The 25641-nt window shown below is 41.6% G+C and overlaps 1 protein-coding gene across 2 annotated transcripts; it reads right to left on the bottom strand.

Moving 5' to 3' along the window:
* Positions 1-165: 165 nt before the first annotated feature.
* adam17a (ADAM metallopeptidase domain 17a) lies at positions 166-25300 on the bottom strand. Of its 2 annotated transcripts, XM_012864509.3 has the most exons (20): positions 25061-25300; positions 24688-24820; positions 22888-23021; positions 22685-22773; positions 21432-21621; positions 14485-14615; positions 14272-14358; positions 12997-13122; positions 12730-12874; positions 12531-12622; positions 11844-11996; positions 9669-9868; positions 9495-9598; positions 9257-9391; positions 7598-7725; positions 7340-7418; positions 7140-7228; positions 6981-7037; positions 4893-4929; positions 166-807 (listed from the first exon to the last, which is right to left on the bottom strand). In XM_012864509.3, the coding sequence occupies exons 1-20, from the start codon at positions 25164-25166 to the stop codon at positions 404-406; spliced, it is 2619 nt and encodes an 872-aa protein (XP_012719963.2). In that variant the 5' UTR covers positions 25167-25300; the 3' UTR covers positions 166-403. The 2 variants fall into 2 exon arrangements, with proteins under 2 accessions (XP_012719963.2, XP_012719964.2); XM_012864510.3 differs by lacking the exon at positions 4893-4929 and having other exon boundaries at positions 25061-25299.
* Between the last annotated feature and the right edge of the window lie 341 nt (positions 25301-25641).

Raw genomic sequence — 25641 nt, 5'->3', positions numbered from 1 at the left:
AAAAAAACATAAATGGGTTACACTTTTATATTGCTAGAATTGTTGGAAACATTATGCTCATCTTGTGCTTTTAGTGTCACATTAAATCCCAGTAACACACACTGAGGTTTGTGGCGTTAATGTTAAATCTAAAAAAAACGTTTAATGGGTATGAATACTTTTTTATGGGAGCTTATGTCAACATTAATTTCTCAGTCCCGCAACCGACAGCACATCTTTAAAAAAAAAAAAAAAAAAAACGGCACAAAATAAGAACCCAGCGGTGTAAAGAAGTGGTCCAGTTTAACAAATCTAAGCTACACGATTCGGCTCCACGGCTGCTGATTGTCGATCTTCTCTAAATCAACATGGAGCTTTTCTAAGAGCGACGGTGGCACCTTTGCTTTCTCAGCACTCGGTCTCTTTAGTGTCGAGGCGGTCCTGCCTCTGGAGGAGGCGCCGTCGCTCCCTGCCGGACCGGTTCTGTTCTGTCAGATCCTCGTAGGAGGATTTCGTAGCCGACGAGGAGGCTCCTGCGGTTGTGAAATCGCCCAGCGCCCCCTCCTCTGCCAGGTGAGAGTCGCTGCTGGGGTCCTCCTGGATGGTGGCCATCCGCTGCTCCCCTGCGCTGTCCAGGATGGCGTCGCAGCTCGGGCCGGGGACCTGGGTACTGCTGCTGGCCGCGGCCGGCACCGCCGCCCGCACCGGGCTCTGCTGATGAGGATGCAGGGAGGAGGGCGCGGTCCGGGCGGCGTAGGAGGAGAGAGGTGGAGGATGCTTGACGATGTGAATGGACGCTGACTCGGGGTTGCCCAGCACGTCTTGACTCTGTGGAACGAGAACGGCGCGTGAGGAAAAAGCTCATCGGACGTTTTCTGCTTCAGACTGAGGTGGGATCCATTCCTTGTTTACTCCATTCTGCTCACATAACCCTCCTGAACGTCAAACTTTACCAAAAATACATGTTAAGCTCATATGCCCTTTAAAAGGTATACTATGCAACCGGGGTTGATTTTCCAGCGAGGCTCCCCCCAGAGGGTGAAAGTAAAAGTGCACTGTCACAAAGATGCTCAGCTGTTCTGGTTTCTCCGTCAAGCCAGGCGCGGTTGTTTTGAGCTTAGCAGACAGGCGAACGCAACGAAAAGTGGAAAAAACGGCAGTACAAACAATGACTAACACAGTGAAGGTATGAACATCAAGCTTCCCGCAGCGCTATCTTGGCGAGGCGGCCGCGGTAGCGTCTCGCCAACATTAAAAAAAAAATACAAATAAAAAAAAATAATAAAACTCGATATGCTTGCATGTTTATTTGAGGTGAACACGCGGTTCTTTGTTGCTTTCGCGCGTGCATATAGTGAATGGCAGGGCAAAAACACATGGAGTTCTCGCCGTAAAGCAAGACTTCTGTGTGTGCGGGCCGAGAGCTCCTGCAATGCGGTACCGCGCACGTGACGTCACCGTCTCAAGAGCAACGCCCCTTTTGCCGCTTAGGTAGGGCATACAGGAGAGAAAGCACGGATAACCCAGCTATTACAAGCGCAACAGAACCAGCGATATGACCGACTTTACAGCCGTTAAACTTTCCCAAGACGATGTCCCAGACACACGGATTACTGGTCGAACTGTCGAAGAACACACCAACCTTCAGCTCAAACGATGGCTTGAGGTTCGAGGGCTTAAAAAGACTGGAAAACTGGCCGAGTTGATGAACGGTAAGCTTTGTTTTTTTTTCCTGCGCGGCGATCATGGCAGCGTCGGCCGTTTTTTTTTTTGTTGTTGTTTGCAATCACCGTCCAGGAATGGGTATATGTTTAATGTTTGTCTCATTTGAAATGTTTTTGAGTAAGCTATCCTGGTAGCAGGCTATCATGTTAGCGCCTGCTACCATGATAGCCTATATGCTGTCATGGTAGCAGGCGCTACTTTATTAACATGTCGGCCACCAAAATACTCTTACCTTGACTTGATGTCGCTGGAATTGGGTCAGGATGTTCTTCGGTTGTGCCCTTTCCTCCGACAAAATGCTTGCTACATATGTACTTGAATTTGGTAACTTTTTCCGGGTTTAACTGTTGTGTAGGCCAACCGCCCCGGTCCCAGCGCACACATTTCTCCTTGGCAGTCTTGAAGAAAACATCCTTCATATACGGCCGATCAGCGTACCTCGAGTCGCTGTTGCACGTTCCATAGCAACAATGTTTAAAAACCATGGTCTTAGATTTGGAAAAAGCAGTCGTTTACCGAGTAAAACCTAGGCTAACGCACGTCTCTTTTACAGCAAAACAGTGGTGGGTTTCCGGAGTTTGCCCCACTGCGTACCACGTGATGTGACGTCATCGTGACGTTGTGTTTCTAAAAATAGCTTGCGCGAGGTACCCCATTGCAGGTACGGTATTTCCCCCACAGACCACCAGGGCGGCCGAGAAAACCTTTGTTCGACCTGAAATGACTCATTTAATCATCCAAAACGGTATGGAACACATTAATTAACTGAAAAATGTTGCATAGTATGCCTTTAAAAAGCTCACATCCAGGCATGAATGAGTAAAGCAGACCTTTCTGCCAGTAGACATTTCGAGGTGACAAGCACACAGGTATGAAAGTGTATTTGCCCCATGCACACTTCTTCTGTTTTGGCCTTTTTTTTTTTATTCACGCTCAAACCTTTGGGATCCAAACCAACTCGGGAATATGTAAAAGTAAAATTATATTTCATATCTTTGTTTATCCACGAACTAAACTAAACGATTAACCACAACTTTGGTTCGTTTCAGAAGCCGCTCCCAGGCCTGATTTCCACCAGACTTGCGGATTCAAGAAATCGTTAAAGTAGAATCTGGACGACAGCTAAAATATCTTGGAACGCAACAGGAGAGACATTCAGTCTGAGAAAGAGAGAAAGTCACTCAGTCTGGAGAGGCTTACAAGGCCGTTTATCTTTAAATTATCTGTAAATGGAGAAAACAGAGTCTTGAACCTTCCCAGGAGTCGCTGGCCAACTGTATTTACCCCAGAAGCTCAACTCATTTGAGAAAAATATTATGTGGGCAAACACATACTTTTTTAGAGGTTGTGCCTCCTGTCCTTAACATGATGTTGGTGACGACTTGCCATAATTCAACTGTATTGCCATATTCTGCTCTCTACCAGAAAGACCCTGAAGGGGAACGTCCAACCATCAGTTTGTGACCTTAGGCCCAGACTTAGGTGACGCAGCGGGATGAAGATCCAAAGAGAAGGTCCTCCTCGTCCAGACTTTAAAGCATCGCAATTAAAATAATCCTAAAAAGACGAGCGGCTCAAAACTCGTCCATCGTGACGTGAACGCCTCATTCTCCTTCATCGCAAATGCTTGATGGAGCTCAACCAGTTTATAGGTTGAGGGTCAGGTTGGTTATGGTAGCCATTTTTCCCCTCAATAAATAAATTATCTATAAACTGCAGTTTGTTTTTATTATCTTTGTCAGACATTAAAATTGGTTCGACGATCTCAAACATCCGAGCGGAACAAAATGTGAAAAGAAGAACAAATCTGCAAGGGGGCAAAATCCTTTGGAACGTCTTACTTTGGGTTCTGAGGGGTAGCTGGACCCTTAAGCTCAGTTAATAAGGTCTGAATCAAATAAAACTATATAATCTCAAGATGTATTTATTGTGTACTGTCGGGTCAAAATGTCCAGCAAAACAAAGGTTTACACAGGAATGTTGCCTCAGTCTTGATACTGATCCAATCAATACCAAAAAAATCAGACCTAATGCAGAAATCTTAAATTATAATTAGGGCTGAACAATTAATCGCATTTTCAATATAGTCGCGATTTAAAAAAAAAAAAACGCAATTTCCAAATCGCAGAGGTCTGCAATTTTTGGCTATGTAACAATTAGTGAATCAGACGCGTCCTTTAGGTGTCAGTAATATGTTTAAAGTAGGTTTGCTTCCACATGGAAGGGAAGAGAGTTGCAGCAGTGAGATAATCTAACTTTATTACTTGTTTTAGAGTTTATATAATCATACATAGCATTAAGTACAGGTCAATCAGTTTAATACATAGACTTGCTTGTTGGTTGCACTTTATCTTCTACAAGGATTGATGTCCAAATCAATTAAAAGCTGTTCTCTTGAACAATATTCTGATTTATAACAACATTAAAAGTTCTTGTTTTAAATAGTCCTTGTTTACAAACATCTTTATCTAGAGGCCATTTTTGTTGCTTGTGGTTAATGCAGAAAAAAGTCAAAATTGCAATTTTGGTTGAAATATATCGTAGGCAGAACGCAATCATTTCTGCTCTGAGTTTAGATGCTGCGGGTCTTTTAGCAACTAATCCGCACGGCAAGGAAAGAAATTGATTTGTTGTTTTGTATTGTTTAAAAAACATGATAAATTAAACTGGGGGGAAAAAAAATCGAATTAAAACGCAATATTAAGATAATAATAAAAAAAAAAAAAAAAAAAAAAAAAAATCACAATTAGATTATTTTCCGAAATCGTTCAGCCCTACTTATAATGAAACAAGTAAAATAATCCAAAACATACAGTATGTGACGTATCAAAAGAAAAAAATCTTCCTGTAGCTTTAACAGCACCAGATGCAAACTTAAAAATGGTGACAGACTCCATCGGATACCACACAGGACAACATGTTTCAACCCTCTTGCTCTCTGAATACTCCTAAAATTCAGTCTCGCTTCCTTGAAGTAATTCCTGATCACGCCAGACTGGGTGTGCGCCTCCCCCGCCTTTTCTGCGTGGGGCGGACGGAGGAGGCGTTCGAGGGCTGGGAGCGTGCGGTCAGATCAGTGATTACGTCAAAGGGAAAGTGACTCCAGGAGTATCCCTGGCCGGGGGCCACTGACCATGCACTCAATGGAGACACAGGGCGACAGCAGGCAGTGGCACAGACTCACTCACCTGCAGCAGGAGCTCTACTACAAACCTCCACCGTCTGCTGCAGTGCCGGGGCGGAGAGTGATGGACAGGTCATTCAGAGAGGCCAGCAGTCACACGTTACCCTGACTGAGGGTTCAAACCTCCTCAGGTGTTCTCTGAGCATCAGACCAGCAGCTTATTGCTCCTTTTTAGACAGCGAGCTGAATCGACTCTGGATTTATCAGTGTTTTAATACCTTAAACTGAGCAATAGCAACACAAAGAGAGGTTTTTTTTATATATATATCAGTTAAACTATTACGTTTTTAGCTAATTAGATTGGATGTGATTAATTAGGGCTGGATGATATAGAAAAAAAAGCATATCAATAAAACAGAAATGGAATTGATTGATAGATAATTATCAGCAAATTCAAAACATTTATTTTAACTGCCGCCCTGACTATTTTATGCTGTTGCTTAGCAACCTGTTTTTAGACAAAGAACACACAAACACTTAAACTCAACCACCTTTTTACCAAAACTGCCAGTATTTAAAAAATTAAAAAAAGAACGTGTGCTCTCGGAACTCTTTAAAGGGGGTGGAGCTTGGTGACGGAGCTGGTTCTGCGTTGTGATTGGTTGGGAGGATGTAATGACTGTAATATTAACCTACATGGCTAGAATTATTATTATTATTATTATTATTATTATTATTATTATTATTATTATTATTATTATTATTATTATTATACTAATATAGAATGTAAAAGAAAGGAAAATTGTTATTCTATTTAAATTTTTATTGGCCCATTGGTGTACATCCATCAATTGATATATATTATTATTGAATTATCCTCCAGCCCTGTGATTTATATTGCCCAATGCACCATCAAATTCAGCAGCCTCGTCAAATGTTAAGGCCCCCTTCACACCAGATCAAGACCCTCCTACAGTCTCTATTCAAACACGGCCAGCTTGCGACTGATCAGGAAACCTCCATCCGTGTGAACGCAGCTGTGATGCTTTAATGTTTTAGCGCTCATTGATACTTCTGAAAATATGCAAACTATTTTGGCTGAATTACAGAAATAAAATATATATTCAATCCTCTAATTTACCCAGGGGGTCCCGTAATTAAATTTTTTGGTCTGAGGAACATTGAACCACACGGGAGGTTTGCGCTAAACCGTCAGTTTAGTTATTTTATTTGTTAGTTCAGCTCCAGGTCGTCTATACCTGCTCTATAATTTTAAACTGTTGCAGCTGAACAGGACGACGAACACCTTACAGCCTGAGAAGTCAGCTGTGACACAACCTGTTTGGCCAATAAAGACGACTGATTCCTTTTCAGGATCCTTCTGACTGCACTCGCATTTATGCTTCAACAACAACAACTTCCTGAGGTCTTCCCAGCTTCCAAGACAGCCAAGCCAAGCCTGGGTGGAATTTGGAGATGTGTGCGCTTCTTACAGGATGATAGTCCCACTCCAGCGGGGAGTCTTACCCAACGTCCTAATAAACTCTACAACGTGTTGTGCATGCTCAAAAGAGGGAAGCAACATCTTTATTAACAGAGGGTCCGCAACATCACACAAGATACCGGCAGAGACCGCCCGGCTCCGACTGATCGTGGCGTGGCATTAATCTGGTGTAAAGGAGGCCCAGCTTACACGTCATTTTAGAGTTTGAGAAAAACTGTTAATTATGTCACATTCTCTAAGAGTTGTGAAAACAGTTCAAACAGCTCATATTTATACTAAGTTATATTAAAAATATGGTTTCATAATCCTTGGAACAAAGATTGAACTTTGAGATAAAAATGGAAATTAAGCTTGCAAAATTCTCAATTTTGCAAGCTCATAACTTCATATCGCAAGCTCAAAAACTCATATTTTAGGCTTTTCATTCGTTTTACCGACCCGATCTGAAAAATGCAATAATTTAAATAAATCTAATAATTGGGAAAGAAAACTTTAAGCAACTGTTTTGTAAACACCTGCATGCATTTTTTTTCCTTGCTTATTAGAAAGGTCGGGGTTCCAAAAACAAAAATGTTGTTGTAGGTTAGTGTGGCAACAAGGCGAGGACACACAAATGCATTGGATCATTAAAAGAGACGAGGCGCTTACGCTGGGACCGAGGAATGGATTTGCGTTCTCTGCGTACTGCTGGTCAAGTCGTTTGTCCTTCAGAAGGAAACACACGAAGCAAGGCGGGTCAACAGGTGAGATAAGCAGGTAATTAAAGTATTCCTGTAAAGTCAGCGAGGCGAATTAAACGTTTCTTACCACGCAGTGAACCAGGATGCTGAGAGGAATCCAGAAAACGAGGGAAAACACCACAACAGAGCCCACGATGTTATCAGCCAAGAACTTCCCTGATGCACGTATGATCATAGGGATATAAACAGAGATAAGAGGCCGGGATTTAACTTGACTTAACTTGATTTAACATTTTCCACTGCCGGCTGAGGCTGGGACTGACTTACCAAACGTGTTGATGTCCAGTTTGTCAATGAACTCCCACAGTCTCTCGATTACGTCCTGCACCTGCTTCATGCATTTTCCCTGTCGGATCAAAGCACACGCGGGCGGCTCAGTCGAACAAAGCTGATCTGACCACCATAACGTTGACACTGTTGTTGCTCCTGGACATGTTGAAAAGCTTAAAGGTATCTACATGCATATATATTAAAACACAACCTGCTGGGAGGTAGTTCCTGCACCTAGCAGATTTTCCCACTCACGTTTCCGTCGCAGAAGCCCACAGTGCAGGGTTTGCCTTTGCGAAGGAAAAGGAAAGCGCCGCTGGTGTTCGTGAAGGGCGAGCAGACGTCACCTTTCCTGCAGCACACCTTGCAGGAATCGCTCGTCTCTGCAGGAAACCAAACACAGATCGTTCAGACTCACGCAGCACAACAAGGGATCCAGTCTAAAATAAAGGCGGCGTGCGGTTTAGACTCATGTTCTGTTCAGCCGTAGCGCATCACTGCAAAAAGAGAACTAAAAATAAGTAAAATTTTCTTGAAATGAATGTATTTACCCTTGATTTGAGCAGGTAAATAAGATTATTTGCCAATGGAATGAGTATTTTTACCCCTAAAATAAGATAATTAGATATACTGCACTTGAAATAAGTTGATGGAAATGAATTGTTCCTATTTTAAGTGCTAAAATCTTATTCCATTGGCAAATAGTCCCATTTCCCTGCTCAAATCAAGGGCAAATACATTCATTTCAAGAAAATTTTACTTGTTTTTAATTCTATTTTTGCAGTGCAGCAAACCTCCTGGGATCCGTGTTTTATCTGGATTTACCCCAAACGGCCTCGCCAGTTGTTACGTCCACAAAACGTTTGTCTGCGAGGCTGCCAACAAGTTCCTCCTGTATTAATATGTTGCTAATTTAGAAGAAGTCATAATTTATTATTGAATAATTATGTCAAACTAATTGTGAAAGTAATCACATCCCTCAATGAAGACAAGTCGTGACGGAATTTATGTAACATTTTTAACAGCTTGTGATGCTTTGAACAAATTTCTGACGCTATACGGAAACTTAATGAATAAATATGGTCTGTAATTTAAAACCAGGGGTTAACATTAGACTCAGACATGCCCTCAAGTCCTCATCTGATTGGTGGATCACCTCCGAATCAGTGAGGTTAAATTTGGTCTGTCTGAGGAAATGTAGGGAAAACAAGCGTTTAAAAAAAAAAAAAAAAAAGTTTAGATTTATAAAAAATATCCACCTGTACTTAAGATTAAGATTCGACTTTAAATATTTGATATATTTCATTAAAAGTCTATGTTTGCTTGTATGAAATCCACTTCTTGGATGGTAGCCCTGCTTCTTCCAACTTTTTAATCGCAAATGCAACCATGTTTGTACCAATTAAACTAATTTAGAGCCTCACATGTTGTCTTTCCTTTTCAAAAAGCAGCTTATAATTTTTCAGAAATATCTACAGTAGGCAATCTGCTCTCATTTTTAAGAACCACTGTTTAAATTCCATTTTTAGGCTTTAACAAAACCTTTTGCAAAAACAGGACGGATAACTTTTCTTCTATGTAATGACGACATTAGTGGGAAATGATGTGAGAACAAAAAGGCACATATCTTTTTAAGTTAATGACAAGGAAAAATAGATCTAAAATAAGACCACCTGTACTTTTAATGTCATTCTGTTGTGGAAATTCTAATAAAGTATCCCATCAGAAATCTGTTTCACGTTTTGTTTTAGTATAATTTCCAGCCAAAGGTTTTCGGAGCCATTGTGGAAGCTCCAGAGAGCCGCTGAGGCTGCAGCGCCGCAGGTGGCGGACCCTCTGGTCCTCAGCGGGATCTGCAGCTCTTCACACCACGTTCTCACTGAGGTCAAACCCTCCGGTAACGCAGACACTTACCGTTGCAGGCGCACGACTGCAGGTCGTGAAGCGCCTCGCAGAACGGCTTACACTCCCCTTTGAGACAGCGGCCGTTGTCGACACACACCGTGTTGTTCGGCGCGTTTTCGGGCGGAGGACACTGGCTGCTGTTGCCTGTGAAAGTAGGAAGAGTCTGATGAGCGGATGTTGCGCAGAACACGACGACGTGGACGTTAAGTGTTTCCTGTTTGGAGTCAGAACGGCAGGAGGAGATCACCTGTGCAGAAGGACATGCCTTTACAGGTGGCACTGATGGGTTCCTGGCACCTGGTTCCTGCACGCTGAAACTGGCAGTTCTTGCAGCAGGGGCTGTTTCTGTCACTGCGGAGACACAGAGCTTACTCCACCGCTGGCGTCTCCCCCGCAGCCTCCGGTTTCACCCGTGACTTACCTGCACTTAGCGGTGGATTTGAACTGGCAGTCTGCAGAGCAGCAGCTGTCGTCGTTGAGATGCAGGAGCCCGGGATCGCACTCCTCGCCCTCCTCCACTCTGGAGTTCCCGCACACTTTGCTGTTTCTCTCCTTGAAGCACAGCGGAGCCTTGTGACGCAGCGTCTTTCCAACAGAGATCTTGCTGCAGTTGGAGAAACGCTTTCGGGGGGAAGAGAAGAAGAAGAAGATGAATCCATTAGAATTTTTGTGTGTCTTAAAGCCAGAAAGATTCAATCGGTTTAGACAATATAAATAAAATGTAAACAATTCCAAGGATTTTCTTATATTAAAATGTTAAAATTTCCTGTTGCTCTTTTTACTTTGTAATGTTGAAAAAAAGTATTTTTTAATATCATTGTTATTTAGTAAATGGGTAAGATTGGCAGATGCCTCAAACTTACAAACTCTTACAGAAGAATTATCCAACTTCCATCTTAATCTCCACCTAGGAGCTCTGAGGGTTTCAAGTTTGAATAAAATAAAAAAAAAAAAAAGAGGCAGACCCCACAGAGCAGGAAACAGACGCCTCTAAAACATTCTTGTTAGAACACATTAGATAAAAGGTGTTCTGCTTCTTCAACATTTCTGTATTTCAAACAAATATCGGCCCAGATATTTAATTATCTGGGTCGATATTAGTTAGTTTGTTTGGAAAAGTTTATTCATGTCTGCTTTAGCTTCCGTTCCGGCCGGTAACGACCTGAAACCGGAGCATCGGCGAGTCTCTTCAACTCAACTCCACCTTTATTTATAAAGCACATTTAAAACAACCGGGGTTGACCAAAGTGCTGTACAGAAATCAAATCTTCAGCCTAATCCAGTCCAGCTGATCTCCTGAAACGTTACACAGAAGCACTAAAAGCCGGCTGCAGACACGACGACGACAACTTTGTCTTCTGCAGGGTTATTAAGCAGCAGATCTCGTCTGAAGAGATGACCATGAGAGAAAGGAGTTTCTGCCTCGCCAAGTGCTGTCCAGGCCAACGGTGGAGGAGGCTCCTCGCATGGCTATGTGTCACATTTCACAAGAAAGACTGAGACGCAGCAGTCGGGGTTTTTCAAACATTTTCACATCAATCTAAACCGGCGAGATACGCCCAGAGATACAGCAGCGTGTGGAAGTAGCTGTGTTTTATTAGGATTGTAAATGACAGACCGACACCAACCAGGCCATATTTCTGAATAAGATTTATTCAGATACCCTGAGTCCATATTTTCTAAAATCCCTTTAGGCGGCTCTTACAGCTTTCTCTCTACCAGCTCTTGTTTGCAAAATGGCACAAACGCCGTCGGACTGGATGAAGAACCTCTATAAACATCAGTTTTTATCCAGATCCTTTGACTGGCTCGATCTAAGACGGGAATGTGGTTTGATCTAAGCCGCTGTTAGGCATTTTAGCTCTGGGTGTATGTTTACACTAAAAAAAGGGAACTAAAAGTAAGTCAAATTGTCTTGAAATTAATGTATTTTTCCATGATTTAAGCGGGTAATTAAGACTATTTGCCAATGGAATATGATTTTAGCGCTTAAAATGTGAATATTTCATCTCTATCATCTTATTTCAAGGGCAGGATATCTAATTATCTTATTCTAGGGGTCAAAATACTAACTCCATTGGCAAATAGTCTTATTTACCCGCTTAAATCAAGGAAAAATACATAAATTTCAAGAAAATTTGACTTACCTTTGCTTCCTTTTTTGCAGTGTAGGGTCATTATCCTGCTGGAAGGTGATGTTTAGACCCAACCTCGGGTCTTTTGCAGTCTCTTTCCAGATTGTCCCCCCCGTCTAGCTCCACCCATCTTTCCACCACACAAGCTGCCCTGTCTCTACTCCAGAAAAGCCTCCCAACACCATGATGTTGCCAGAAATCATGTTTTAAAAGTGGCGGTGGTGTGTTCAGGGTTATAGCATCTTGGACGTCACCCAATAAGTCATGTCTCATTTGACTGCAGCGGTTCATTATGCATGTTTATTTCTAAGACGTTTTAAAATCACTTATCATTTTACTTCAGTTTGTATGGGTCAGTTACATAAAATCCTGATAAATGTGTTTTTCTATAGGTGTAATGTGACAAGAAAAAAAAAAAACATGTGCAATGCCGTGGCGGTACAGCAGCTGGAGCGATGTACCTTGTTGTTAACGTGGTCGCCGCTCACAGCTATGGGGTACATGACAAACTTGCCGCCTTCGTCGTCTCTGGGAGCGCAGTAGGCGATGCTATCGGGGTCGTGTTCCGCTCCGAAGTTATGGCCCAGCTCGTGAGTGGTGACCAGGTCCGCTTCCTGTTGAGCAACCAACCCGTCGGGGCGGGGGGGAGAATCAGGGGTTTCACAGTCAAAAACCTGACCTTCAAAAATGAAAAGGCTGCCACTATGTGATGCTTTGGAAATGGCTGCGTTTCCGAACTCAACAACAAAAACCAGAGAATAAACCAGATTAGATGGCGCGTACTGATAATCAGTTCTTTAAAAGTCAACATTGCTTTGTCTTTTCAAAATGTAAACAAAAAGAAAATACTGTTTTCAAGAGAATAGAATTCATAGAATTTGGATCTGTCACATTTAATGGAATAATTGCCAAATTTCTTTCTCCAAGGTCTGCATGTCGCTCCAAAATTTCCCAATTTATTGAAAAGAAACACTTTCGATCTTGATAACATTGATATTTAAATTAATCGTCCGGTCCTGGTAAACATTTTGCAACTTTTTACTTTTAACCTTTTGGCCCAGATAGGCTAAGGTGAAATATGTTTTTGCTGTCTGTTGTGTTTAAAAGATGCAAAATAAAATAAAAAGGTGAAAACAAACACAACGGACCTTTGTGAGAATGGTTTTGCCGTAGTTCTTGGTGCTGGTCAGCCCAGTGTTGAGGTAGCTGGGCTTCTTGGAGGAATGAGACGGGTAGTAAGCTACAATGTAAGAATAAAACCGGTCAATGAATATGCCCTAAATTTAAAGTGCAGTGGCGTTTTTTTCCCCAAAGTCTTTAATGAAATGGGTCATTTAAACGCCTTACCTTTAGAGCAGATGCCACCGTGGGGGTACGGTCTGGACGGCGCCACGTAGGCCAGGCCCAGCGTCCCCTTGTCAAAATCCTGGTAGGTGAACAGGTGCGCCAAACACACGGCGGAGGCGTTTTCGGCAATATCTGAACTGAATTGCTGTTGGAAGGCAAGGACAGTAGACGTCTGTTCAAGCGTGGCAGATCCTGGGAACGCTTTCATAATCGGTCTGAAGGTCATCGACGTAGAAATACGCCGTGGGAGAGCGTTAGCTTCCCTACCTCCAGAAGCTTCTTCACCTCCCAGACCTCCTGGTCCGCCACGGGGCTGTTCTTCATGTTGTAGTGGGCCCAGCCGACGCCGGAGTGGCCGGGGGGCGGCTCCGTTGGCTTTTTGTTAATAATGATCTGACAACAGCAAGCAAACCCACTGATGAGGAGCAGCGCAGAAGATCAAGCCTCAAAAATTACCCTCATCCGACCGGCTGAGGGTTGAGCCTTCACACACGAGAACTGGTTTTCAGACTCTCCTTTTAGATTTAGCTACTCTACTGTAAACAGCCGATGAATAATTTATTAAATCAAATCTTACCTTCTTGTTAGAAGTTTCTGACAAATACCCAATTTTGTTAAACATTAAATTAGATACATTTCTGATCCTTATTATTTACATCAGCCTTTAACGGTTTGATAATAAATTAATCTTCAATCTCCTTGAAAAAAAAAAGAAGGAAATATTTCATCCTTCATAAAGACCTTTGATAGATTAGAGACTTTTTTCTGAAGGCTGATACAGCTTAATGTTAAAAGTTAACGCTACAAAAACACGTTTTAAGATAACTAAATGTAAAGAAAGCCTCCACCAACAACTATGGCAACCAGTACACTGCAAAAACAGATTAAACAAGTTAAAATACTCTTGAAATGAGTGTATTTGTACTTTATTTGAGTAGGTAAATAAGATAATCTGCCAATGGAATAAGATTTTGGCACTTAAAATAGGAAGAACTAATCTCCATCAACTTATATCAAGTGCATTATATCTAATTATCTTATTTTAGGGGTAAAATTACTATTTCCGTTGGCAGATAATCTTATTTACCTGCTCAAATCAAGGACAAATACACTCATTTCAAGAAAATTTTACTTATTTTTAATCTGTTTTTGCAGTGTAGCAGTAAAACACATTATAAAAAGGACAAGTTCATTCATTCGGTAAGAAGCTCTGAGGGAGACTGTGGCTCTGGTATGACACAAATTCTTCACATCCACAGGGCAGAATACAAAAATAACCCTCAGATGAGTAAATCTATGAGAGAGCAGCGGGCTAACAGTAAGAAAACAGCGTCTCTATTCATTCACAGGGCAAATTAACCCCCCCTCATCCCAGAGCCTCCTAAAAATGCTATTCACAATCACGCTGAACAGCCGCTTTATTCGGAGCCTGCTTTCCGGGAGTGACGCTACATAAAACCAAGAGATTATGCAGCCGAGAGAACAGCCGTCTAAAAGCGACAGCGTCGTGGGAAAAGAAAAAACGGACCCTTGGCTACACACCTGCTGGATCTGGACCCCGTAGTCTTTAAATTCATCGTCCCAGGTGGTGTTTCTGTAAATGTCGTCGACTCTATCGATCAGCTCAATCTGCGGCGGGCGGAAAAAAAGCGATCAGAACATGAATACGTGACATGACGCATTCTTGTGGTTATTAAAGCGTTGATTAAAAGGAAATTAAACGGCTGATCTGTGAGTGACTTGAGGGCATCAGACCAGGTAGTTGAGGGTGATGCTTTCTTGGCTGCGGCCCATGTGCTCGTAGAAGCGGTAGTCCGCGACCAGCAGCAGGGGGCAGGTGTTCTTCTTGTGGTCGTGAGCTTGTCTCTTCACTCTGTGCTGGTGCTCTGCAAGAACAACGGAGGAGAGGCGGTGAGGAAGCTGCTGCAGGCTCGATTTAACAGCAGCTAACAACCAGGCTTGCATAAAGGAAGACTAGACATAAAAAACGAGCCCGTATTCAGGCGTTAAAGTAGGAGCAGTATTTAGGTGTTTGTGAGGAAATGGATGACCCTGAAATGAGCTGCCAAAGTTGTTATAAGACCAGATCCTGTCTTTGCATTGTCTGCATTTGAGTGTTTAGATGGAGACTGTGTGCCTTACTTGGTGCTGGTTTGTTTATAAGTCGATAAAAGAGAGTTGTGCGTTCGCTCACTTAGCAAAGTTTCCCTATTGGGGCATGTGAGGGATTTACCCCCTCACTAACAGATGTAAACAGGCATTTGTTGTTTTTTAAAGTAATTGAGTATTTGGGGGAAGGTTTAAGTTTATTTGTATTTGTAACTTTATGAACTTGTTTTGTTGTTCTCACCACTCTTCTTTTTTTCTTTGAGGTCACCTGGTCAGGTGTTGCCATGGAAGCGCGCCCATGAGCAGTACTAATAAGGACCTGGTGTTGTCAATCAGCCTCATGAGGGAAAATCCATTTTGATTGAGATGGAGGGGAGATGTTTTGGTTTTTGTCTAGGATTCGGAGTATTGTTTTGATTTGTTGAAGTTGAATGTAAATTGTTTTTGTTTTTCCTCTAGAGATTTTAATTAAGTTTGTTCCCTAAATATAAATTGTATTTGTAAAGGTTTCCACCCCTGTTTCTTGTTAGTTGGTACAGGCTGGTGCTTTAAAAGCTGGGTTGTTGCAATATGGGAGAGTCTGTTTTTTTCTTTGTCCTGCACTGTTGGCGAAGGTGGAATCCGTGCTCCTCTGCTGTATAATGTAAGGTCTGCCTTTTCACATTTTTTTGCAAATATCTATAAAAAAAGAAACGGAGCTCTGCAATTTTTGGACTCAGTCTGATTTTTTTCCCTTTTTGTGTGTTTTCTGCACTATACCGGTCATTTTGAAGTCCCTAAGGTTTTTGCTTTGGCATGCAAATCCTTACAGGGCAACAAAGAATCTGTTCTTCTATTTTATCCTGCATGGTGAAAAAAAACCGGGGAACACGACAGAAAAGATCAGACAGGAGTTAAAAGCAGATTTAGGTTATAAAACAAACTCCCAGACCTCCAAAACATGGAGGCCCAACTACACTGACAGGTTGGGCAACGAGAGCAATAGTAAGAAAAGCAGCTAAGACGCCCATGGAGACTCTGGAGGAGCTGTAGTGGTCCACAGCTCAGGCAGGTTTATGAAAAAGGCGTAAGAAGTCCTGCTTAAAGTTCGCCATAAACCACACAGAAGAGACAGCAGTATGGTGAATTTAAATGTGGCGGTATGAGGGCAAAATTAGACGTTCTGGCCTTCGACAACTCTACATTCGGCAGAAATCTAACACGCCACATCCCCACGCTGGATTATGCTGTGGTGAGGCGTTTATTCAGGATGGACACGGAAGGTGGTCAGAGCAGATGGACTGAGCTAAACAGAAAGGCAGAAACACGGCGGATGTGTGCCGACACCATTTCTACGGACCACAGGGACTCTAGCCTCGTGAGACCATCCTGATCTCGCGAGCTTTCAAGGTTTCACTCGCAGATCAGTCTGGCTACTTTCCGTTAAAGAAAATTTGGAGCCGTTCACCAAACGAACGTCCAATCAGCGTTGGCTTTGAGGCGGGTTGAGGTGTGACGCAACGAGAAGCGCGACAGTTCAGTCTAAAGAACATGGCGGCTTCAGCCGATGAAACTAGCGTTAGCGTGGCTATCGAGCAAGTTTTATCGGAATTACAGAGTATTTCTTTGCTGAGCTAACGAGCCTTTACCTGCAGCAGCAAGAGTAGCTTGGCTTGTGGTTGTGTTTTCGTCGTCGCTCTGTTACGAGTGACAACGAATCTGATTGGTTTATTTGGCCGTCTATCACCAACATAGGCCAATCAGCTAACCAGTATTTTCACCCCTTCCCAAAGTTACTTCAACGGAAGGTTTCCAGATGGATATGCGGAGCAAATCTATCTGGCGGAGTCAGGTAACAGGGACTCACCATATCGAGTATTCACGTGAGAGCATAAACTTCTTTATACGAAGGACGTTTCGTGTCACACAAAAACAGTTTTGTTTTCTACTTCGATACCCAGTTGTCCGTCGGCCATCTTAGACATCCAGTGTGCGGTTCCTGGTGAAACCATTTGTGGATCCACCTCACCAGAGGCTGCATACGGTTTCCTTTGGAAGCAGGAGATTTTACTTTGAAAGTTTCCCCAGTGATTTGCCACCGGGTCTCACTTCCTGTCTGACTCACGACTTTCACGTCGGATTGATGCGTAGCTCTGACTAAAATAAACCCCAGCTCTTTGTTGGTAGGACAGTCTGAGACGCAGTCACGGGGAATCGCAAGCAACCTGCGCGGTCATGTTCACTTCAAGGTATTCATGTGGAAACCTGGGTGTAGTGATGGACTCAGACCTGAACCTCCAAAAACATCTAAAGACAATTACAAGGTCAGCTTTCTATCACCTGAGGAACATTTCCAGGATTAAAGGCCTAATGTCTCAGCAGGATCTGGAAAAACTAATCCATGCGTTTATATTTAGTAGAACTGATTACTGCAACGGTGTTTTCACAGGTCTGCCTAAAAAGTGGATCAGAACGCTGCAGCTGATCCAGAACCTGCTGCCCGCGTCCTCACTAAGACTAAGAACGTAGAGAACATGGACCCGGTTCTAAAGTCATTACACTTGCTCCCTGTACCTCAGAGAATAGACTTTAAAATGTTAGTCTATAAATCCCTAAATGGCTTAGCACCTAAATACATCACAGACTTGTTATCAGGGCATCAACCTTCCAGACCACTCAGGTCTTCTGGCTCCAGCCTGTTTTGCAGAACCAGAACCAGAACTAAACACAGAGAAGCAGCATTTAGTCCCTATGCTCCACTGATCTGGAACAAACTTCCAGGAAACTGGAAAAGTGCTGAAAGCCTGAGTTCCTTTAAATCAAGATTAAAAACACATTTGTTTAGGATTGACTGTTCTACTTAAACTGTTACATCATTGAAACATCATTAGTTCAACTTTGTAGTCCAAATGTTAATATTTTTTAATGTTTGCTTTTAGTTTCTATTTTTCCATGTTCGATTTTGTTTCCACATTTTATTTCAACTTGCTTTTATTGTGTTTTATTTTCCTATATTTTAATCATGAAAAGCACTTTGCATTGTCTCTGTACTGAAATGTGCTATACAAATAAATTTGCCTTGCCTTTGGCATCATAGAATCGGACGCCAAATCGGATCTGATGCATTTTGGCCGTTAAGAAAATACTGGAAGAAAACCTGTAGAGAGAAGGAGGCTGGGGTTCAGGTTCACCTCCCAGCAGGACAACGGCTCTGAACACTCAGGCAGTGATTTAGATCCAAGCATAGTCAGGAGTTGGGATGGCCTAGTCAAAGTCCAGATCTAGATCTAACCGAGAATCAGAGCAGGACTCAGACTGCAGCTCACAGATTATCTTCATCCACTTTAACTGAGTTCAATGGTTGTTTTTTTTGCAATGGATTCTGGGAATCATACATTTATTTGTACAAACTGCTGAGAAACCCACATTACCGTCAAGCAGAGGGACAACTACCATCTTTTTTTTTAATCATCACATAAAACAACCACTTTGTGACGTTTAACTGCTTTATGGCAGTTTACTGAACTTCAGCTGCAGATCTATAATCTCTCACACAGAAATCCTGCTCTGAGGTGAAACTAAGTCTCTGATATCAAACGCAGCAGAAGAACAAAAGGAGCGCTTTCTGAGCGTTGCATCACACAGAGCTGCTGCCTCCGCATTATTCAGGCGAGTGGGAGAGAGAGATCTGCTCCGGCCTCCGCAGCAAGCTGTGGGAGACCGGCGCTGACTCACACTCAGCGCCGAGCTGCGCAGCACTTCTGAATCTTAATGCTTCCCCCACCCGAACCCTCACCTCAGCTCGTCTCCTCTGTGGGCGCTTTCTGCCAGATTACAGTGAGAGGTGGCATACATAAACACTGGGAGGTGCTTTTTACGTAATAACTACTCCTCTGAACAACGGGCTTCTGGGAGATTCGCCACCCGTCCTCCGTCTGGTTACTAGATGATTTTCCTGCTTTCAGAACGTTAAACAAAACCTTGACTTTTCAGAGCCGGGCTGCACAATTTATCGGGAACGTATCGTCACGTCAATGTCAGTGGTTGCGGTAAATGATATTGTGATTTGAGTTCGATAATAAAAGCATTTTTCATGCGGATGTTATATTCAGACAGTTGGAGAGAATCTCACAGTGGACACAAACCCTAAAGATCACAGAGGAGAAAGACAGGAAAGAAGAAAATAGGTACATGTCGTGACTAATATCCCAATATTTACTGATATTATTGCCACAGCAAGTTTTTCCAGTGTTTTGCGGACCTACAGGAGAGTTGACCTTCCACCGGGTCTGTCAGCCTTGCTGGACTTTAGCCACAACTACCTCCTAGCCTACAGACGGCTTTCTGGAGTCCTCGAAACGTTTTAATTATGTCGAGGTGTTGGACTCAAAACTCAGAAACTCAGCTTAAATACCGCATTTTTTGGACTATAAATTTGCACTTAAAATCTATAAATCTTCTCAAAAATTGATGGTGCACCTTATATATATATATATATGATTACTGCTGTCCTTACTGACTGATTTTATGTGGTACGATGTGCTCAAAAATCTGTTAAAATGTGTAAGTACGACTTTGGTTAGCAACTAAGCCGCTCCGCTCAATGGATATTAGGAACATTACGGTGTAGGTACCAGATTGACTCGTCACTATACATGGTTGGTTTAACGTTTGCTCAATTGCGCAAAATATTGTAATTGGTCTGGACAACTTACTAAAGTAATTATAGCGGGGTGTAGGTTTTATTCGAGAGCGGGATTGCGGTTTGTAAACGGACAATTTTACGAAGAAAATCGCCATGGTCCCTGCGCCTCCCAATGACGTCACCAGATTATCAACAAATATTTGACAATTGGCCCAATGTTTGGAAGAATATTGTTAATAAAAATGGAAGGGCTAGCCAGACTAATTTATCCAGCATATATCTTAAATGTACCAAATACCACAATAAAAAAATAATCAAATTCATCACAATTTCATCTGGATTAATAAAAAAACATGTGATCAGAAAGAACAACATCAGTACAAAAAGGAGGAATGAACGTTATTGATTTTAAAGTGATGAATGCCGTGATAAAATTAAATTTGGCTGCTGACTTTTATTAAAAATGAAATGAGTTTATGGTTTAGTTTCCCTTCACAATTTAAAAAAAACATTGGAGGAATTAAATTTCTCTAAGGTTGTAACTTTGATCCTGCAAAATTACCTACTAAATTGTCAGACTACCACATTGCTTCAGAAATCATTTTGGAATATCAAGTATTCCAAAATGATGTTAAAAGTTTTCATGCCTTGACAAATTTACAGGAAAATAACCATAAATTAACAAAATAAAATTGATTTGTAACAAATGGAGACCGCGGGCATAATGTAGTTTGTTTGAGTTGAGTTGCCATATATAGACGTCATCGGGTAGCGCCCGAGCCAATCTGGCAGCCCGAGACGATCTGGTACCTACAACGGCACCGTGTCTCTACCTGATAGGACCCCCGAGCTGTCTACCAGACTGCCTGACTGTAATGTCTAAACTAGAAGTGCATTCATGTAAGGCAGCCTGGAGTACGCGCTAGTAACAACAAACCTGGTAAGTTAATTCAATATAAAAATTACGTTTATTTTGGCCTTATGTTAGAAACAGGGCAGCATAGTCCAGCTACTCTGTCCTCCAGCAGAGACGAATAGAGAGCTGTGGACGCAGAGGGCGGAGTGATATTACACACTTTGGAAGAATATTAAACGCACCTTATAATCCGGTGCGCCTTATGGTCCGAAAAATATGGTACCGTCTTGCTTCCCCAAAGCTCAGGTGGTCTGAGGAGTTCTGAGGCTCAGACCCGGGCTCAAAGAAGGACCAGAAAGATCCGTTGCCTGACCGACGGACCAGAAGCCCGATGAGGCTTTCGTTTCTATCATAAACATCGCTACCCACTTCTGGCTTAATGTGAGGTTCTGCAAGAATGTACCTTTTGTCTTTTAAAAAGGGAGGAACTGCCCAGATGCCATAATAACCGAGCTAGAACCGAGAGCCTAAGGTGGTTCTGAAAGTTTTTAATCCTCCCCCGTTTTCATTTCCCTTCCAAATTAACATTAAATAATAGGTCAATTGTTATTTAAGCTCCAGCGACAGCAGTAAACATTTATAAAAAAGTGGATTTTAAACAGGTTTGATAATAATTTTTTTACGTTTTATTCATAAAACTCTTTCTGAAGTAGCTTTTAGATAACAGACAGTGTTAGCACTAAGTTTTATAATTTTTTTCTCACTTTCTGAAATCAGAGTATAATTGAAAATACTGTTACTTTTTTTACAACCCCCAACTGCAGTGTACTTATTTTGTATTGCTAATAAATAAGTTTTAATCTGATAAATTTACAGTCATCTGTTTGCTTGTTAAATATGCAGCAGAATGAATTCAGTAGGAAGGAAATAATTTCTTCAGACAGATTGCTGATTTGGGTCCTTTTAGTTTATTGCATCTTATCAATGGTACATCTCCCTAAAATTTCCACCTGCTACTCACCATCTATTAAAGATGGGAAGAGCTTTAGACGTAACCTGTGCAAACGCCTACATGTGTGGGGATTCTCCGTGACGTCACACAGCAGAACTCACCGTTTTCAAGAACCGCCTGCTTCTGCTCTCCATGGTCGCTCCTGGCAGCCTGAGGCAAAAGGTCCGCTGCGTCGACATTAACGTAGCCGCAGACCTGAGGAGAAGCGATCCGGCTCAGGTTCCTGATGTCCTGGGATCGGTAGACCAGCAACCTGCCATCAATCGGGGAATCTGTAAACCTCCACAGGGGCTGGATGGCCCAGATAAAGAAAGAAACTGCATTAGAGAGCTAAAAATAATAAGTGAATATCCCAACTCCTCGTCAGGTACCTTCGAATAATCTTTTACAAATAGCTGCAGACTGATAATATTGAACACAATTATCCCAGAAAGCAAGAAAATGTACATTTGAAACTACACAGATTAATAAATACTACCAAGCACTCAGACCATTGCTCAAACGTATTGCTTTACAGTCTTCAAATAAATTAATCTGTAACAAACTCACAATAAAATATATTGGAAAAATCCACTGCTACTGCAGTTAATACTTTGTTTAACCCCTTTTTAGAAATAGCACAACTCTTTTTTTTTAACATTTCCTAAGGCTGGATCAAACAGAGAGGGGGATGTAAGACTACGCCTCTTTGCAGAACCTCTCTGCTCCTCTCATTCTGTCTCTTCTCTTCAACTCCTCAGACAGCTTTGAGGTCTCTGGATTTAGATGTCCACGGAATAAAGGTTGATTCTGTGTTTGTTAAACCCTTTTTGTGTTGATTTGGCTTTATGTTTTGGATCACTATCCTGTAAAAAAGGCCCAATGGCGACGCACTTTTCAGTTTTCTGGGTGAGGGGCCCGCTATTTCACAAAGAGTCCATCATAAAGTTCACTTTAGCAAGGATCGAAGGGATTAGGAAGAGAAGGAGGCCACAGCTTCACACATACCCCACGAGGAGCCTCCTGAACCAACAATTTATCCACATTTTCATATCAAAACTAGCATGTCTGTTGCTAAAAATGTTCAACCTCTATCTCAGTGGGCATGGGAGGGATCCCTGTAGAGTTTAGTTAACGTCACATGTTTACATTTGTGATAGCAGGAGAGAAATTACTTTTTCCAGTACTCAAATTAAAGGTTGTATTTTTTAAATAGTTTTAGTGTGAGATTACGCTGCTGCAATAAAAAGATGAATTTATTTTATTATGCATCTTGACAAGATACGGGTGAGCATAGAAGGTGACATATATTCACAAATGTTGGACAAAGACCATAAATTAAAGACCTGATAATAAAGGTTGACAGGGATCATACCTCTACATTGTATTCTGCTTCATCTGTCAGGATATGAGCAGAAAACTCATCCCCGTCGATGTGGGCCTGCACGCGTGAATTTGACTCCCCTGGAACACAAATCAGGAATCTGAGACACTTAATGGAGGTTCTTTTTTTCTTTTAGTTTGATTGGAAAGAGCAAAATGAGGTTTAAATAAAAAAAAGTGTCTCCATCAACTTACCGACTACATGTCCGGTGAAATAGTTCTGAAGGGACACGTCATATTTCTGCTCATTCCCGTTTTCATCAACAAACACAGCTTTGAAGTTGTCTGTAAAGAGGTCTGTGTTTGTGGTCAAGTAAAGCTTGAAGTTCCTGAAGATGGAGGGAAAAATATGTTTAAAAAAAATGTGTAATTGATTTAAATAAAGTTTATTTATAATTCAATATTTTTACTTTTTTTTAAACTATATAAAATATCCACACTGCTGCCACAGTTCACCATAAAAATAATTATTAGTCTTTGTAATTTCAAACATTTTCTTGTTTATGAAGAAGTTTCTTTTAAGAGTCACAACAACAGATCCCAAATATACAGAGCATTTAAAAGATTATTATCACTAAAATAGCGCTGTATATTGGCGCTATATAAATAAAATTGAATTGAATTGAAAATACCCAAAGAGACTTTCTTTTGAACATTACCACGGTGAAACATAAGTAGGGCAGTGTTTAAAAATGTTCCCAATCCTGAATCAATTCTCATATTAATTCCTAAAGATCGAGTCATATAACCAAAGATTGATTTTTAAAAAATTGCATTTTCCAGTGTAAACTTAAATGTGTTAGCCTGCATTTCTGGCTCACACACACAATTACTTTATTAATTTGATGCTGGATGTTTAAATGTGGAAAAAAATCTTTTAATACCAGCAATCCAATTTGAGATCGGAGAGAATCGGCTCTAAATCTTGAGAATCGTAACTGAATCGATTCTTAAAATTTGAATCAATACCTTAAACATAAGTGCATATTGCTGGTTTTGACAATAAATAAATGAAGAACTGGTCTTACACTGTGCAATCAGAGCCCATTGACCTATTCGGGTGGCTAATTCATGCCAGGATTTAGGTAATTTCTCCCTTTCAGTTCTAGCAAATGACCCCAGTACCCGCCTGCACTCTGATCCAAAATGCAGAAAAAGAAACTGAAACCAAAAAACATTGAGACTTAAACTGGGAACGATTGTTGCTAAAAGGCCAGAGTGAAAAAGCACAAAAACAGGAAATGACCTAAAACATGTTGATTAAAAGGCACCGTGGCTCCGTGTAACAACAAAAGCAGAAACAGACAGAATCTTTAAGGGGACCAATACTTTTGTAACAGTGCTGTAGAGACCAGAGTTCGACTGATCTGATACACGCGTTCATGCTTTATTGGGCCGTGCAAGTACCAGATTCTACAGAGAAACTGGAAGTTACACATGCAGGATTTAACTATTAAAAAAACAATAAAAATGCAAACTAAATGGGATTTGTTTCAAGACAAACAATCTTTGCAGGCATTTTTTTTTATATAGACCTATACTAAGCAGTAACCTTTGGCTGAATAAAATATTTATTACAAGTAAATTTCCAAACATTTATTCTGACCCATAAGAAGTGCGAACCCTTCTCAAAATCTTTGATGAATGCTTCAAGACAATATTAACTTAAAAAAAAATACTAAATCAAGACTCTTATGCAAATTCTCAGTAACAACTTTTCACAGGTTGCAATTCAAACTGAGGGACTTAAGAATTTCCAGCTTTTTAAGCCCTTCGGCTTTGTTTTAAGGTGATTTTTACCTGCAGACATGATCTTGAATATCATCTAGAAGTCTTTATTAATGCACATTCGTGTGAAATCAACGACAAAAACAGTGCTAAAACACCTCGCCTAGCACCAGTACGAGCGGATAATTTCTGATCAGCAGCGTGTGAGGGTGGAGAGCTCTGAAAACGACAGCCTGGTCTGAGGGAGTCCGGCGCTCAGTCCTGTACCTCTGCAGGGCTCTGAAGCTCACCAGGCGCTCCAGGTGGGACTCGGCGTGGACGTCCCTCTTTCTCACGGAGTGCAGCTGAAAGCCTGACACAGGCAGCACCTCATAGTCTGACAGGATGGAGTCCAGACCTTCTGTAAATGAATGAGCAGAAACCAAGATGCTATGAAACAAACAGGGCAGCAGCGAGACCCGATCACATAAACATCGATTTGATACTTAAAAGTCACATCAGAGCTGGATATCCAAGATAATAAAACTACGTTTGTCACTTCGTTTTACTTATTATTATTATTATTTTAAAACTGTCTTAATAGGCTAGAGACAACCGTTTGACGTTAGCTAACGTTAGCTGAAGCCATTCCGTTATTTACCCAATTCCGGGTCGTTTTCGTGATTATCCTCCAAGACAATCCTCGACGTTCTTACATCGGTCGCCCAAAAAGAAGCAAAAAGTGCAATCAACAATATTTTCGCCATATTTAAGCGCTTTTGTCACATTTATAGGTCAAAAAATGGCCCTGCTTGGACTGTAGGGCTAGCAGAGGAGCTATCCCGGAAGTGCACAGAGTGGAAAACATCCGCACACAGGAATGGGTTCGCTCCGTCGCGGTTTGCCGGACCATGACGCGGCTGGAGATCACGCGCGGCAACAGGGAGGGGTTAATTGACGGAAAATCTGTCTCACAGCGGCTCAGAAACGATGTGCAGCCTCATCTCCGTGAATTAGAGTATCAAAAAAGTTTACTTATTTCTTCTATACTTAAGCTGGAAAATGTTATTCGTGGGTTACACGGATTCATTACTCTTAGAAATGTATTTCAAGTGTTTATTCCTGAATATTTCAATAATTTTGACTGACGTCTAATGACAACTCAAAATTATCTTTCTGAAAATAACTGAACATCAAACAAGACCATAAAAAAATAAACGCTTGTATCACTTTGTGTACTTA

Source organism: Fundulus heteroclitus, chromosome 19 (genome assembly GCF_011125445.2).
Source record: "Fundulus heteroclitus isolate FHET01 chromosome 19, MU-UCD_Fhet_4.1, whole genome shotgun sequence".
In the NCBI taxonomy this organism is placed as follows: domain Eukaryota; kingdom Metazoa; phylum Chordata; class Actinopteri; order Cyprinodontiformes; family Fundulidae; genus Fundulus; species Fundulus heteroclitus.
Note: the sequence above shows the minus strand (reverse complement) of the source record. Positions and strands in the feature narration are given on the sequence as shown.

Coding starts and splice junctions, on each gene's coding strand:
- adam17a (XM_012864509.3), bottom strand. CDS start 25,166: ATGGCGAAAATATTGTTGATTGCACTTTTTGCTTCTTTTTGGGCGACC. Junction 12,875..12,996: donor AGGTGAAGAAGCTTCTGGAG/GTAGGGAAGCTA, acceptor GCCTTCCAACAG/CAATTCAGTTCAGATATTGC. Junction 9,599..9,668: donor AAATCCACCGCTAAGTGCAG/GTAAGTCACGGG, acceptor GTGTCTCCGCAG/TGACAGAAACAGCCCCTGCT.